The 17,270-nt window shown below is 38.0% G+C and overlaps 1 protein-coding gene across 1 annotated transcript in view; it reads left to right on the forward strand.

Annotated features, from left to right (window-relative positions):
• The window catches only part of ITGBL1 (integrin subunit beta like 1), a 206,342-nt gene that overhangs the window by 90,342 nt on the left and 98,730 nt on the right, over nt 1-17,270 (forward strand). The window contains exons 4-6 of the mRNA XM_008517306.2: nt 3,005-3,127; nt 6,861-7,001; nt 10,768-10,908. Coding sequence (XP_008515528.1) covers nt 3,005-3,127; nt 6,861-7,001; nt 10,768-10,908 — 405 coding nt within the window. The remainder of the gene's footprint in view (nt 1-3,004; nt 3,128-6,860; nt 7,002-10,767; nt 10,909-17,270) is intronic.

Here is a 17,270-nt window from a genome sequence, read left to right on the forward strand (position 1 = left end):
GCAAATGACTTTGCATCATCTGTGTTTGTATATATATATATATATATATATATATATATATATATAATCTATCATCTAGCTCTTTCTTCCTGGTCTATGATTTACTTAATTTTAATTTATTCGCCTTATTATCTCCTATAGCACCTAGTGCTTTGCCAGCAATATAATAGGCAACAAGAAAATTTAATGAATGGCTATGTGGATGGCTGGAAGACAGTATGAATAAATGTGAAAATGGAAAAGAAGGGTGATAATTAGAGGAAAAAATGAGAGGAAGCAATATCATGAATTACAGTATTAGATTTGAAATGAACTTTTATAAATTAAAATCGTTTTCAGGAAAAAAACAAGAAAATGAAGTTTAATAAAAGTAAAATTTATACGAGTATTCTCAAGGAAGAAAAATACAAGCTCAAATTCTGAAAAATCACCATTTATATATGACAGTGAGAGAAAAAAGTCTTACGGGTAATAACAAATTGCAAGTGACCTGGGTGACAGAATCATGCAGAGGGTGTGAAAACAGGACATTGTGGGGTCCAGAAATGTAAAGTGAGTCTGGAGAAAATATTTGGGAATATGACTAATAATCTCAATATCTTAATAGGAGTAAACAAAGACCCCAGAGTTTTCTGAAAGCCTACTCTGCACAAGACACTGTGGTGTGTCTAGAAAGATGCCTGGGTGATATACTTATCACTTGGTCTTGAGAGCAGCTCCATGAAGTAGATCTTATTTACAGATGAGGAATTTGAGAGTTAGAGATGAAAGTAATGACCTCAAAAATGTATAGCCACTGGAGATTAAAACCTGGATTTGGCTACAAGTCTACCTTAGTCCTAAATCCATGCTCCTTCTGGTACACCATGTACAGAATTCTCAATATCCAGCAGCTCAAGTCAAATGTCAGTATTGTCTTTGGTTTCTGCCTATCCTTCACCCTTCATAACCAGTTGCCAAATCGTCTATTCTTTCTCCTGAAAATATCCCCAAGTGTATTTGCTTATTTCTATCCTCACTGCCATCACCCTGGTCAGCCTCTGTCTTCTTTCCTGAAGACAAATGTAACAACATTTCCTCATATCCACTTTTCTCTCATTTCAGTTCGTTCTCCATATGACGACCAGAGAGATCTGGTGAAAATGCTTAACTGATCACATCAGTCCCTTGCTGAAAATACTTCTTATGGCTTCTTGTCATTCTTGGATTAAAGTTGGAAATATTTCACATGAGCTATAAGATTTCCGTGAAAGGCATCTTTAATTACTCTATTCATTTCATGCCACTTTCCACATTATTTTCCTTTTTTTCGAGGAAGATTAGCCCTGAGCTAACTATTGCCAATCCTCCTCTTTTTTCTGAGGAAGCCTGGCCCTGAGCTAACATACATGCCCATCTTCATCTGCTTTATACATGGGATGCCTACCACAGCATGGCGTTTGCCAAGTGGTGCCATGTCCACACCCAGGATCCAAACCAGCAAACCCAGGGCTGCCGAGAAGCAGAACGTGCGCACTTAACTGCTGCACCACCGGGTGGGCCCACCACGGTGTTTTCTATACTGCAGCTGTGTTTGATTTTTTTCTCTTGCTTCCTCTTTCACCTTAGAGACTCTGCTGTAGTCTCTTGCTGGAAGTGGGCATCTTCACCATCTCATCTCTGAGCTATTTTTTTTTTTTTCCCTAAGATTGGCACCTGAGCTATCAACTGTTGCCAATCTTTTTTTTTTTTTCCCTGCTTTTTCTCCCCAAATCCCCCCAGTACATAGTTGTATATTTTAGTTGTGGGCCCTTCTAGTTGTGGCATGTGGGATACCACCTCAATGTGGCCTGACAAGCGGTGCCGTGTCTGCGCCCAGGATCCCAACCAGTGAAACCCTTGGCCGCTTAAGTGGAGTGTGCGAACTTAACCACTCAGCCATGGGGCCGGCCCCTGAGCTATTTTTTTTACTTGGCTCTCAGTTCTCAGTTTAAGAGCTACCTCTCCAGGGGCCATATCTTTGGCCACCAGGTCTCAGTTAAATCTCCTTGCTATGTGCTCCTGCAACACTTTGCACTTCTCCATTTATTTTATCACACTAGCTTTTACTCATATAAAACTTTAAAAGGAGGATTATGGCTGACTTCATCTCTTGTTGCATTTCCAGAGTCTAGGATGGCAGCTAGTGAGTGGTAAAGTCTCAGTTAATATATGTTGATTGCTGTGAGGATCAATTAAAAATTGAAAAATAAGTATTAAAAAGGAAGTTCCTCAAGCAGACATTGCATCTCTCAATATCATTTGAATGCCCTTTTACTGTCAGTGAAATCATTCTCGGGAGTTGTAGTCAGATTGTCAGACTTGGCTGCATATGTGGCATGTGGTAGACCAGATGACTCCAGTGCCTCTGTACCACCCCGAGTGGCCCTGAGGTTTTGGTGAGATCCCGGGACTCTGTACCTAAGAATACTCACCCTGGGCCCATTGTCATAAGGACATGTGTATCAGTTTAACATGTGGATGTGAAATTATTTGGAGCCTCTAAGTTTTTCATTTATGCATTTGATAATGAATTCCACAAATATTTATTATATAAATAGTATGCTCAAATATTGGGCAAAGCATTGAATCAATACTGGTGAGGAAGATAAGCAAGGTTACTTCCCACACAAAGCTTAGAATTCTCTGCTTTAGTTCACTTCAGCCCCAGGTGTAATCAGAAGATATTTATTCACGCATTGATTGGATGGATACATATAAAGAGCTGTGCACTTGGGAGGTCAAATTTATGTTCACAGAACTATCAGAGGTCAATCGTAAGTGCGCTATAAAATATGATTGCTCTTCTACAATGGTCTCGAGAAAGAATGTCATTATCTATCTCATCATACCCACAGTAATACATAATTGCAATATTAAAATGATTTGAATTGTCTATATCCTTGAAAGAAATAAGTTAAAAATTCATTAATTATAACTTATATGCATTTAGCAAATAATTTTTGCTTTGTTTTTAATGGTTTAGGTACATGTCACTGTGGCAGATGTAAGTGTGATAATTCAGATGGAAATGGACTCGTTTATGGTAAATTTTGTGAGTGTGATGATAGAGAATGCATAGATGACGAAACAGAAGAAATATGTGGAGGTATGTATGTTAAGTTTGCAGAAATTAATAAAACGTATTTGGTTTTTCACCTGTTTCATTGTGCTTTTATCTCTCTATGAACTTCTGTGCTAAGTTTACTTATTTAACCTGAACCTATGTTTATTTGGAAAACGCTTCATATAAGAAGAGTTACACTAAGGCTTCAGAGTAGACTAGTACTTTTTAAATGCAAAATCAGATTGTTCCCGGAGGAAAGCCAGATCATTATGGCAACAGGCCAACTGCAGAGTTCTAAAGTGGTCCTAGCTAGACTCCATCTCCTCTGCTCCACGTTAACCGCTTCTGTCTCTTTTCTCCCAATCTCTCAACTGCAGGTTTTAATTTCATTCTCTTTCCCTTTCTAAACAGTAAGCCTTTAAATAGTCTCATGTCCTATTGGGAACATCGAAAGACCATAGGAATATTAGACTAGAACTTATACCCCTCACACACTTAGATAACATTTTTCATGATCTTTTCTTTGCACCTCGATCACTTAGTCTATTTTTATGTTATTCCAGTTATTGCATGCTTACTAGTACCAACCACTGCAACACTTTTACATTCATTATGTCAAGTCTCACAACATCACTCTAGGGTAAGAATTGTTTTCATCCAAACACATGGATGTGGAAACCAGGCCTTGGATAAATGAGGTAGCTTACCTTGGGTCACTCCACCGATTGTGGTGGAATTTAGTCTTGTGTCTGTCTGATGCCAAAGACTGTGCTCTTAACCCCCCACCATAGACAGTCTCATCATCAGTGTCCAGGGATTTGGAGCTCCATGAGAAGAACGCCTCCTCACTAGGTGTAGTGCCCTTCTCTTCTGCCTACCCATTTGCAAGCCTGTTCCAAGTTTCAATTTGCAACCATGGCTAGCACAGAAGAGGAAAGGAGAGAGAAATGAGAATCCCTTCATTTTAGTAAACTCTTCTCTGCTGCTATTAAACATTTTAGCCTGGTTACGTCTGGCCTCATCTCTCTATTATAAGTAATTGCTTATTTCACTTATCTCTGACAAGATTCCAGTCCATGGAATCCTATCCTGCATGCAGAATGGGTGATTTCAAAAGAATATTTTCCCTGCAAGGATTAGGGGCAAATGGGGCCAGGAGGAACCTGAGTGCCATAGAGAAAGTGTTACTAACATACAGCAAGCTGTCCCTTTGTTTACAAAATCAAATTGTATCTTCAATTTCTGTGGTCATTCAGATACTCTGATTTTAGATCTGCTTGGTTCTTTCTCTCTGGTTTCCTTACTGTACAACCCATCAGGATAAAACAAACAAACACAAAAGCCTTCATTTTTCAAGCCAGTGACCTAAGCTAGATGCTGCTCAGACAATTCTGCTAAAGGGCTCAGTTCAAAATAATTAGAACAATTAGATAAATCCTCCCACAAATATTATATATTTGTCCTCCTGATGTTTCCTTTCTAATTATTATAGATCAGAAAAGAGGAGGGGCACTTCCTTGGGGCCAGTGTGTTCTGACGCACACCACCAAAGCAAAGTCTATTTGAATATGTAAATATAACATTCAACTTGAAACAACACAACAGGAAATGTTAACTCTCCACTTTTCCATTTATTGTTTCCGTTTGTTTGAGGTTTAAGCAATTTTGTGGTGCAAAGTCTCTGATCACAGACACAGGCACTCCAGTAAACATCCTCTAGGGGTGACGTTGATTAGGATTGTAGATCGTTCCTCATGTCACTCACGTGAAACTAATCCGTTGAGAGGTGATTCTACAGCCCATCCATGAAGTCATTCGAAAGGAGGTTTTCTTGCTCCATCGGTTTACACAAAGCAAAGAATGATTTTTATTGTCTGGAATGTCTATTGTCCTGAAGCTTATATTTTATTTCAGCTATCCAGATGTGCCTTGTTATAATATTTTCATTTGAGTTGTGAGGATATCTACTTCTTTTACGTATCTGGATACAGGGGTAGTTTTACATGATTTTTCTTTCCTTATTCACCTCGATCTCAATGATTTTTTAGTAAAACTCTTAATTCAATACTGAATTTTATAAATATACAAAGAATTTGGGTGTGAAGAATTTAGATTTATGATCATTTATTAATATCATGATAATCCTTACATATGTAGCACCTTACATAAATTTCCTGAAATTTTAAAGGAAATAAATTCTAGTTGAAGAAGTTAATCAAGTCTTAAAAAAACTAACTCCTAGGAAAAGCTTTTAGTACACAGTTGTCTTGCTTTCCTCCAGTGTAATCCTTAAGTTCCTGAGGCTTATGATACAGCACAGGAACGTGATATTTGTGTGTGTGTGTACATGTCGAGATATTTTTAAGTTTATAAATAAAATGTATAGCTTTTATGTTTTATTATTGATGAAATCATTTGCTAACCTTTACGTTTACCTAACTGAACAAATTAGAATTAAAATTTGTTGTAGAAATGATCATTGTCCATTAGGTTAAGAAGAGGTTTTCTATCGCCACCCCAATTACAGTTCATTCAGACAGAAAATGTGGCATCATCTGCTTGGGTCCCTGTCTCTCTCTTTCGTCTCTCTATAGCTCCTTTCTCATCGTCTGTCTCTCTGATGCATGTCTGCTTGAAGGAAGTCTCATTTGATGGACAAGAATAACCTATGCTAGACCAGAATATTTCATGGTATTCCTCTTTCTTATGTGACTTTCACAGGCCCTATTGACCCTCTAACTGTCGGCTGGAAATGCTAGTGTTTAGAAAGAAAAATAGCCTCACAATCAGTTTCCCATGGGTCCTCTGGAATTATGGCTGTAGAAGAAGAGAGGGCAGAGCAAACACTTTATCCAAAGATCCTGATAAAACATGAATTCCCGTAAAACAGAAAGAATGAGCTAAAAACCAAAATCCAATGTGACCCCAGTTTTCATCATATTTCCAAGAGCAAGAACAGACATTCATGGTTGGGTGGCATGACTGCAAAAAGGGAGGACATAAGAAGTGATTTTGGGGTAAATAAAATTGCCATCTTTTGGGAATTTGTAGGATTGCTAGATATGGATGCAGAAAGTGATGATATGACAATTCAGTACAGATTGCTTGTAGGTACCGTTCCCTATCATTTGTATTTTCTTGACAAATAAGATGGGAATTTCATTGTGAGACCAAGGGTCCATGATATTCTATGGGTCTAGATCATTACCAAACATTGATTTAGCTGAAAACCTCTTTTCCACGTGGTGGAACACAACAGCTTGTGGGACACAGTTGAATAAAAGATGAAATATTTCCTTGGGTTTAAGAAATGGTCAGTCATTAATAGTGTGCATCCAAGTAAATATGCACCATTGGTTTCTCAATAGTTAATTTCAAATGAAATATTTCAGTGACTAATTCAAGAAATGCCCTTAGAGTGAATGCTTACATACATTTGAGTTTGATGCATATCTTTGAGATTGGAAGGTAATAAACTTTCACAGTTTTTCATGTCACTTCTTTAAAAGTTCTTTCATTTCTTTTCATTTTAATCAGCTACCTGGCTAGGACAAGTTAGAGCACACGTTGGCTTGCTTTATATGTATAATTATGTAAGTATAGGTGCAACTATGATGTTTTGGGGGCAAACTATGTAATTTGATTATTTTAATCAAGGGCCATGGAGTGGATATATTATTTTAAAAGGCAAAAATGATCACAAGGAGGTAGAAAGTTAATTTTGCTTTTAAAAGTTGCTTTTTTCCTCACTGTCTAAAATTCATTTTGGGTAAAGGCCATGGAAAGTGTTACTGTGGAAACTGTTACTGCGAGGCTGGTTGGCATGGAGATAAATGTGAATTCCAGTGTGATATCACCCCCTGGGAGAGCAAGCGAAGATGCACATCTCCAGATGGCAAAATCTGCAGTAACAGAGGTGTGTCATTCATACACTTTACTACGTAATTGGGAGGAAAATAAAGATCTTCATTGTTAACACTCCTTTTCTCTGTTTCCTTCCGTGTGAGAGGAAGTCATCCTTCATAGTGCTTGACTTTGATGTAGACCAACATTTACCATACCCACAATCTCTTTCTTATTTTTTATTAAGTAGAAAGCAGAAAGATAAGAAAGTTGCTGTCGTTCTTTCAGCCTCACTGAACAAATAGTTAACATAGGGACTGTAATTTCTTTGGCGGCCATCCAGAAATAGCACAGTGCAGCTAAAAGGCAATTCTTATAGGTACTTCTGTTAAATGTCTCTTGACTAACAGAACTATCTATAGCACGAGCATCTAATTGTCCAGAGTATTCGAAAAGCTCTCTTGTCTTAATTATGAGTAAAGTGAAGGCTAGTTTGCAATGTGGAATTGGCATGGAGTCATTTAACTTTTATATGCGATAATTAAATTGTGATATTGAACAGAATAGGTATAGAAACTACGTATCAAATAGGCATATAAAATTTAGACTGACCTTGGACATGAATTTTAAAAATATATTAGTGTGCTAAAATATAATTGAAAGGAATTAACTAACTGTTGACATCAAATCAGTTATAAACACTTTGTAAAAATCCTTGAAAATACTTATTTTTCCCTTTGTCAGCTGTACTGGTAGGTAAAAGAGAGCCATGCTGGATTGTTCCTTGCCTACCTGATGATGTAAATAAGTTGCCATATTTCCTTCTATAAAAGTAAAAATCTAGAAAGCTGGAAAACTCTTCTTTTGCATTTCTACAAATGAATGATGCATTTTAATAGATAACGCTTACACAAAAAGCCTTAACACACAACAAATTTTATCTTTTTAAAAATTGACATAGAAGAGTAAAATGTGCCACATTTCTGTACAGAGAGAAAGGAAAGCAAAAGGCCTGAACTCAGAACAAAAATCGTAAAGAAAAGTCCTCTCTAATATATGCAGAATAGATCTGACTGTATATCGTACTAATTCACTTTGTTTTCCTTTAATATGTGAGGACATGTTTCTACTTAAGTCCTTTTATTCAGTAGGGTTCGTAGTCACCATTGTGATGTCAGTGTGTGAAGCTTGAATTGTGTTACCGTGGAAAACAACCACTTGGGTAGGTGTTGAAAGAGAGTGGACCAGGACAAGTTCCGCTGCCGGGCCACGTGAGCTGGGAGAGACAGCTATCCTTCAGAAACACTCCTTGCACCTCTCTGCCATCTCACCTCCTGCTTCCCCTGTCCCGGTGCTCAGAGCTTTTGGGTTTGAGATCTGGCATAGGGAGAATGGAAAGCAGCCTAAACGGGGCTGGTAGCCAGTGAGATTCAGGGGTACATGATGGCACGTCAGGGGCAGACACTGCAATGAGTCATTTTGTGGACTTCTGTCCACCGTCGATAAGCTCGTTTCCTAGGAACCTAGGTCCTACCTCCTAGGTAGGAGAGAGACATGAATCCCCACACATGCCTACCTCGTTGTCCTTGTTTACCCATCTTCAGGGGCCAAAGCATCGAGGTTGTAGACACAGCTAATCAGTGATGGGATAAATGTCCGTTATTGCCCATGTGGTTTACTCACACTTTCACAGTGGACTCACTTTAACACACATCCATCCCCCACATCATTTATACTGTTATGAAAGCAATGCATATTCATTTAAAAAAATAACAGTAAAGTAGAAAATGATCCATAATCTCAACATCCCATTTTGTACATGATCTTTCAGTCTGTTTTTGTTTATTTTTAAAAATTTATCATGTTTCTCTCCTTGATATGTATTTTCTTCTTATTTAATACAAAAATCGAATCATACTATACATACTAACTTGTAATTTGCTTTTTCCATTTAATCCTATATTTTGGATATCTTTCCATGTTCACAGAACAAAAACCTAATTATTAATTTTTTCTTTTTCTTTTTTTTGAGGAAGATTAGCCCTCAGCTAATATCTGCTGCCAGTCCTCCTCTTTTTGCTGAGGAAGACTGGCACTGAGCTAACATCCATGCCCATCTTCCTCTACTTTATAGACGCCCGCCACAGCATGGCTTGCCGTGCAGTGCCATGTCCACACCCGGGATCTGAACTGGCGAACTCCAGGGCGCTGAAGTGGAATGTGCAAACTTAATTGCTGTGCCACCTGGCCAGCCCTAATTATTACTTTCAATGGCTGCTTGATAGTCAAAGCTACACAAGGACTCTTACTGCACTCATTCCTTATTGATCAATATTTAGGTCACTGGTAGTTTTTCAATAACATGAATACCACCATGGTTAATATTCCTGACAATATACTTTTGTGCACTTTTCCTTTCCTTTGGATATATTAATTGAAGTGGACTGTTATGCTAAATAGTAACACACATTTAAAAATTACATGTTATGAAATTGCCTCCCTGGAAGCTGTACATTTTGTACGCCATGCCCTCACCAACTCTCAATCCTACCAATCTTTTTCACTTCTGCAATCTGAGCTACAAAATAATTCTCACTATTGTTTTACAGATCCCCCACCCTTATCCCTTAGTAATAGTAGGTCCAGTGGTAACTATTTTTTATGTTAATCTATCATCATTAATTCTCTGCAAAATTTTGGATTGGTGTTCTTTTCCCTTGTCTATTTTTTTTAGCCATATTTTTCCTTTGGATGTTGATTCCTAAGAAATGTTTATGTTTGTGAAGGTAGCTTTTTATCTTTTACATACACATGACTATTCATTCCAGCCTTTTTTAGTGTTTTAGTTTTATAATGTTTTGCTTCCAACCAAAATTTTAGATTTTTATGTTATTAAATCTATTTCTTTTTTTCCTTTTAGTAATTTGCTTTGGGGGTTTTGAATAAAAAAATGTATTTTATATTTCATGGTTTTATTTTATATCCTTAAATCTTTAATCTATCTGGAATTTACTTTGATGTAAGAGGTAAGAAGGGATTTAACTTTATTTTCCCCCCAGATGATTAGCTGGTTGCCTTAAAGACGATTACAGATAAATTGCGCAAACTAAATATGATCTACAACTGGGTACTTCTTCTATGCAAATCTCCAAGGCTGTATCTCTCTGCCTTATCTCCAACATCCTCTATGTCCTGAGCTCATCCGATCTAGCAAAGCTTGCTTCTTAGTCTTCCTTAACATGCACCTTATGCTCCAATGGTGCAGGACTCCTTAGGGTCCCCGTGCCAATCCCGCCCTTCTTTGCTTATTCTTGCTTTCTTGACTTTCCTTGAGTTGTTCCACCTCCAACTGCTCTTAGGACCCTAGAGCATTTCCCCTTCTCTCTGCATATCCAGACCATCTAATCACTTCAGCCCTTCCCTAAACTCTTGCAGTATTTCTGTCCTAGTTTACAAAACATTAGTACACATATGTTTATTGTTTGCTAATTTTTCTTTCATTAGCTGTTTTTTGGTCAAATAGATTGTCAGTTTCTTGAGAGCAAGGATTATATCTTATATCAATTGTTTTGGCATTATCTTTGAGACAAACCAACACGGTACTAATGACCCATCCTTCAATCCCACCTAATTATGGACATAGATAATAACTTTTGTTTATTAAAGAACCTCTACTGTCAACTTTGGATGGTGTTTTTCTTTGTAGAATGTTTTTTCTGAATATGTATATTTTCCAAATACAAAGTAATCAACAGGAAAAAAAACAAAGCAATATGTAAGATGCTTTCTTTCATGATTTTTCTTCTCTAGACCCATATAAAATTATTTTTCCCATCTAGGGATTTGTGTTTGTGGTGAATGTTCTTGCCACGATGTTGACCCGACTGGAGACTGGGGAGATATTCATGGGGACACCTGTGAGTGTGACGAAAGGGACTGTAGAGCTGTCTATGACAGATATTCTGATGACTTCTGTTCAGGTAAGTGCTCTCCTAATTCCCAATTTTAAGTGAAAAATATTCATTTCCCTATCTTCAAGATTCATTTTGGTCCTTACGGAAACTGCGACAGAACTGAATGTGCATTCTGAAGCATTTGATGTTCACAGTGCTCCTATTAGTAACTTGGAAAACCTTTAGAGAATTCACACATTGGGCAAAGACTAGAGATATAAATGCACCCACTCTCTTAAAATTAGTCTAATTCCTCACCAAGGAGAACCATTACCTCCAGACTTCTGTTGCCCAAATGTAAGAATACAAAACTGGCAGACCTGATGACAATGAACAGTATAGGTACCATTGTGACAGCTATATTAATCTATTAAAAAACTTAGGATAATGCAATTCTCATAGATATTTTGATGCATTAATTCTTTGGTATAATTTATACATTCGAATTGTTCTGCAGTTTAGTCTAGAATTGAATTAGTGGATTCGATCAATTAGTAGATTCAAAAATTTTATTCCATAAATATTTATGGAACGGATACTATTTGCCAAGGACTACCTCTAGGCTGCTGGTTCCAGCAGTGAAGGAGACAAACACGATCCTTGACTTTATGGAGCTGGCGGTCTAAAGGCAGAGGAAAAAATACATCCTGCCAGAATTTCCAAGAGTGCAAAGTAAAGAAAAAAAGCAATCAGATTTATCTGAAAAAGTGTCATTTGTGAAAATGGAGTTATGGATTTTCAGTCTGGTTATATTTGACCATCCAGAAGGCAGAGACATACACATATACATTTCTTTGTGCTTGATTGCCTGATTGGTATAGGTAGAGAGCTAGGAAACTCCACTGGGCTCCTGAAAATTTGCCAGCAAAGGGAAATAAAAGAGCTGCCCTTTTTAATGATGATGCTCTAAACAGCAGAGACTTCTCTGGCCCCACTGAGGGGAGCCTGCTGCTAAAACTCCACATGCAGAAGAGTTTCCCTCTTTTGATTACCTGGTGCTTGGGAGAATTTCCTAAACATTCTGTGAATACTGTTTTCTTGAGGAGATGCCCTTTTCAGATTTTTCTATCATTCATTCTACATGAGTGTTCTTTATCATCATCATTATCAACACAATGGCCGTAAAACAGCTAACAACTATTGAGTGGCTTCTATATGGCAGATACTGTGTTAAGCACTTCCCAGACTGTTGCATTTATTCTTCATCAAAGTCTATGAGGTAGAGAATATATTTATTCTCATTTTACAATTGGGGAAACTGAGGCTTGGGGAAGTTCCGTAATTTGCTGAAGGCCCCAAAGCTAGGAGATAAAATCAAAATCTTAACGAGTTCTGTGAATCTGAAGAAATTTAAATGTTCTTTTTTTTTTTTTTTTTTGAGGAAGATCAGCCCTGAGCTAACATCTGTGCCTATCTTCCTCAACTTTATATGTGGGACACCACCCCAGCATGGCCCTATGAGCTGTGCATAGGTAATGCCTAGGATCTGGACCTGTGAACCCTAGGCTGCCAAAGCAGAGCTCACAAACCTAACCACCACGCCACCAGGCTGGCCCCTAAAGGTTCTTTCTTTACTGAACACATCTTTGTTTAAACTTCAATCTTTTATTTTTTTTTTAAAGATTGGCACCTGAGCTAACATCTGTTGCCAATCTTTTTTTTTCTTCTTCTTCTTCTCCCCAAAGCCCCCCAGCACATAGTTGTATATTCTAATTGTGGTCCTTCGGATTGTGCTGTGTGGGATGCCACCTCAGCATGGCCTAACCAGTGGTGCTAGGTCCTGGCCCAAAATCCAAGCCAGCAAAACCCTGGGCTTCTGAAGCGAAGGGAGAGAACTCAACCACTTGGCCACGGGGCCAGTCTTAAACTTCAATTTAATATAACAAACATTTGTTGAGAGCCAACTATGCTAGAGGCACTGCGTGGAATATTATGGTATAAAAATATAAAAAAGCACAGACTGTGCCCTCAAGAAATGTGCTGTTTAGCGAAGAAAACTGCCACATAGACATATAATTTTAATATGGGAGATTTGCATACTATATTCATGCCTTTGTTTACTTATAGTGGGGACAGAGCAGTGAAAACGACAGAGAAAATGCCCCCCGTCATGGAGTTTGCATCCCAGTAGGGCTGGAGAGACGATGAATAAAGTAAAACAATAAAATGTATAGTAGGTCAGTGCTATGTATTTTTCGTGGGCTAAGTGCCATAGCTTACAATGAAGAGACAAGCAGGTGGAGAATGTTGGGGCATGGGCTTGTTTGACATTTTAATGAGGGCCTGAGGCCCTTGCCAGAGCTGGTGATGTATGGCTCACGCACTGCAGGATGCCTTTGGATGGCTGTGCACGTACAGTTCTGCCCTAAAGGGTAGGCTTGCAGCTCAAGAGAGATGAGAAGGGCATCCCAGGCAGAGGGAAGATAGAGGCATATGACCTGTGCAGGGGACTAGAATCAGTTTGGTTATCACCAGAATGTACAAGGAACAAAGGGTAAAGCTAGTGAGAAACAAGAACTGGAGGGTTTTTTCACTTTGCTGCAGAACTAGACTCTGTTCTAAAGGCAATGGGGAGCTAGTGATAGCTGTAGGCAGTGGAGTGCTGTAGTCACCAGGTTTCTAGTCTGATTGTCTAGGTAAATGTTGGTACCATTTGCTGAAATGGGCAATATAGAAGGAAGTTGTCAAATTTGTTTCTAGATATATCTAGCATAAATAACTGATGACAAGCCAAAATTGATTTTTTTCAGCCTGTTGAATATGTGAGTCGAAAGGATCAGAGCTGAACATGAGAATTTAGAGTCATAAGCACAGAGCTGAGCTGGTAATAAAAACTATACTGAGGCTCAGGAAACACTGTTTAAGAATGTCATTTTAAGATCGTGAGATAAAACGTGAATTCATACGATTTAAAATAGGAAAATAAAGGAGATAATCAGGCTATTTATAAAAATGTCTGTGACTATCTGATATAATGCTGGGGGTTTTTTTTGTTTTTTTTTTTTTAACATATGCTCTTCCTTGTTAAACCCATGATGCTGATCTTGATCCTGTTTGGAGTGGTTTGAAAAATTCAAAATAGCTCCATTAGAGTGATAATTCAGGGTCAGGTGAGCTGGTCTATCTCCCTGTGAGGGAGTAGGGTCATGAAGTGGACAGTGATGCTCTGATCCTTTTGTAAGCTCACAATTCCTGTTGTGTGTTGTTTAGGCTTTGAGTTACTGCCATAGGTCGGGCAGATGAAGGCCATTAAGGAGGTCTGAATGGAATCTGAAATTTTCTGCTTCATCTATTCCCTCCTTTCTTCCTTCTGCCCTATTTTCTTCTCCCTCACATTTTCCATTCTTCCCTATCCTGTGAGATTTCAGATAAAGTTAAATGATTGGCCATTTATGGTTATGTGGTTGATGAGGTTTGTCATGGGAAGAGAGTAGGAGAGAATGCTTTACCCTTTGTATGTGGTCTCCGCGCTGTGGGTGTAGACAGGTGGGAAGAAGTGATGGGGTAATAGTCTGTTCTTTGAGCAATAAGGCATCAGACTGTACCTTGGATTTTATTATTTTTCTGTTAAAGTGAACTGAGTGTGGCCAGCTTGCCGCAGCCTGCCTCCCACACTTAAAATGAGGAATTCAGGAAAGAAGAAACTCACATCAACAGAGATTCTACTCTGTTAGACAATTACCAAGTTCGTTCACACACCTCATTCCATTTTATGTTCGCACTAACTCAGAGAGGGAGACATTATCTACATTTTAACAGAAAACAGGTTCGAAGAAATTGAGTAACTTGACAAAGTTCACACTGCTGTTAAGTGTCATCTGAAAACACATGTAGCCTAAGTACTCATGCAATTTAATCTCCAAGTGTTGCAAATAAAATTCTTCAACTTCACTTTATTTTGGCAAGGAAGAGCTGTCCTCTGGATGCTCAAAATTCATATAAAACTAAGCTTCTCTAGACATGATCATGGTCTGGGGCCAGCATCAACCTCTGGAGTGTTTCTTTCTTCTGACTAAATCTGTAGAATTCTCTATATTATACTGAGTGAATTCTTAGTCTTTACAGTTTTCCTAATTGCCAGTCTGAGTTGCCCTGTAGGAAGGGTACCATGCAGTTGATTACTGAGTATGTTAATACCTTAGGGTAATAAGACAGAAGTAACCCAACTACGTCAATATTCTCTAGTGATTTTTGCAAGGTTGGAGTGTAATAAGGCTCAGATGCAATGCAGCTTTATTTTTAGCTCCCGTTCCAGCCATCCTGAGGGTGTTGGTCTTATTTAAGCCCAAGGAAAATCTCTCAATGGATTAGTTTAAGCTGGCTCCTTTAATTGACATTCTCATTTTATTCATTCCCACTTTATTCATCTTTTCAATAATGCATTTAAATATAAATATTTTCTGCCTAATACATCGTGGGTACAGAGGGTACAGATATTTTAAAACATGATCCCTGATTGCAAATAAATCTGTTTTATTTATTTCTTCTTTCATTCGTCTGTAGTTCATCATCCACATGGGTGTGTGTGTGTGTGTGCACGTGCATGTGAATTCATCCATATGCAAACATGACTAGTACACACACACATATACAATGCACACACACATACACACACTTCAAAGATAATACAGTTGACAAAATTTGAGTGCGACTAAACGGACCGGGGCATGACGAGCCGTGCTGAAATGTACCGACTGCTCTGTTTACTTCAGTTCTGTGAGCCGCGCCACTGAATTTACTTCTTCATTCTAAAATTACTCCTTTATTCCTGATGGCTGCTTACCACGCTAGTCTATTTCCCCACATCCCATAATTGGATAGATATGCTGCAGTGTGACCTTAAACTCTATCTTTTGGCTTGTCCTGCCTACCAAAGTGATGAAAATATGAACCTCTGGCTTAGAGTAGATTAAAATTCATTAGTTTGGAAAATGAAATCATTGATAGACTGTGTTATGTGGGGAAATTTGTCACTGTGGATTACCAAAGCATTAAGGAGAGAAACTGAAGGAAATGATTAAGTACATTCAGTTTTCATTGTCTTGAAAGGGAAATCAATATATTGAATCGATTTTTTTTAATAAGTACTAGTTAGATCTAATTTATTTCCCAAAACTTAGATTGTCTTCATACTACTTCGTAAGACGCTACTTCTAAACCTGACATTTAGGTTCCAATTCCTGAGCATTTTTGATCATTTTAAAAGAAAGAAATATGCTCTATAGCAGAAGAGTGTTTGGAAAGGATACAAGTACATTTGTCCTGGATTGATATTTCTGAGTTTAGGTAGCTTAACTCAGAAGAACACAATGAGTACAAAGAATGAATTAGTTTTGGTGTCAACACCCTCTCCTACAGTGGCCTCAGAGCCTTGTTAGTTCCTACCTGCCCAGCATGGTTGTGATGCCATTTGATGTCTGCTCTTGCTGCCAACTCCCTGCGCATGTGGTACAGATCTGGCTGTGGTTTCATTTACATATCAAGACTAACCACCATGTTGATCTCCCATTGTTATGGGTGGGGGTGTGTGTGTGTTTAACGCATGCTCATAGGTCTTTTGAAATCAATTCCCTGTTGTTCATTCTCTGCATATTTGATATCAGGGATAAACAACAACATTCTGTATCTTTCATCTCTCTTTTGTTGGTCCTCTGCCTACAGAGTTTAAGGGAATACTTGTTAGAAGCAATGAAATTAACTCCTGCAGGCTTAATATATATATGTATAGATTTGGCAAACTAGCATGGAAGCATTAAATTTCAGATCAATGTGGTAAAATTCACTTCTAGTTCTCTCATTTTAAAGATAAAGTGAGATGAGGCCCAGAAAGGTGAACTAGTGACACATAAAAGTGGCGAACACACGTCTCCTAATTTCCTCTTTTATGCCCTTTTCGCTGTTTGTTTATAGAAGACCCTGATACAGTGTGTTATGCCAGTCCAAAGGATTTTCATACTAAATAGATCTTGTTGTTTCTAAACCCTTCTTTATATATGAAAGCCAAGCATTTTCATCTCCTTCATTTTATCACTATAAAATGATTGCTTCTCTCTCGCTTTGGCATGACTTTTTTACTGGAATTGAGAAACTAGTAACTCCAGAGGAGAAATTGCAATTTCATTTTATGATTTCCTCTCTTCTCTGAAGGACTCAATACCTGCTTCAGAATCTGGTATCAATACCTTGCATTTCTAACTGATTTCCTAACTTTACTGATTAAATATCATAAAGGATTTTATGGAAAAGGTACAGTTTCATTTAAAGTGGAATGCGTAGTGTTCTGAAACATATTTTGACAGTATGTGACTGAGTTATTGAAAGGTGTAGGATATAGCTTTTCATTCCTGTGCAAGCAAAAGTTGTGTTTATGTTTTAACTTGGCAATTAAT

The sequence above is a fragment of the Equus przewalskii genome, chromosome 16 (genome assembly GCF_037783145.1).
Source record: "Equus przewalskii isolate Varuska chromosome 16, EquPr2, whole genome shotgun sequence".
In the NCBI taxonomy this organism is placed as follows: Eukaryota; Metazoa; Chordata; class Mammalia; order Perissodactyla; family Equidae; genus Equus; species Equus przewalskii.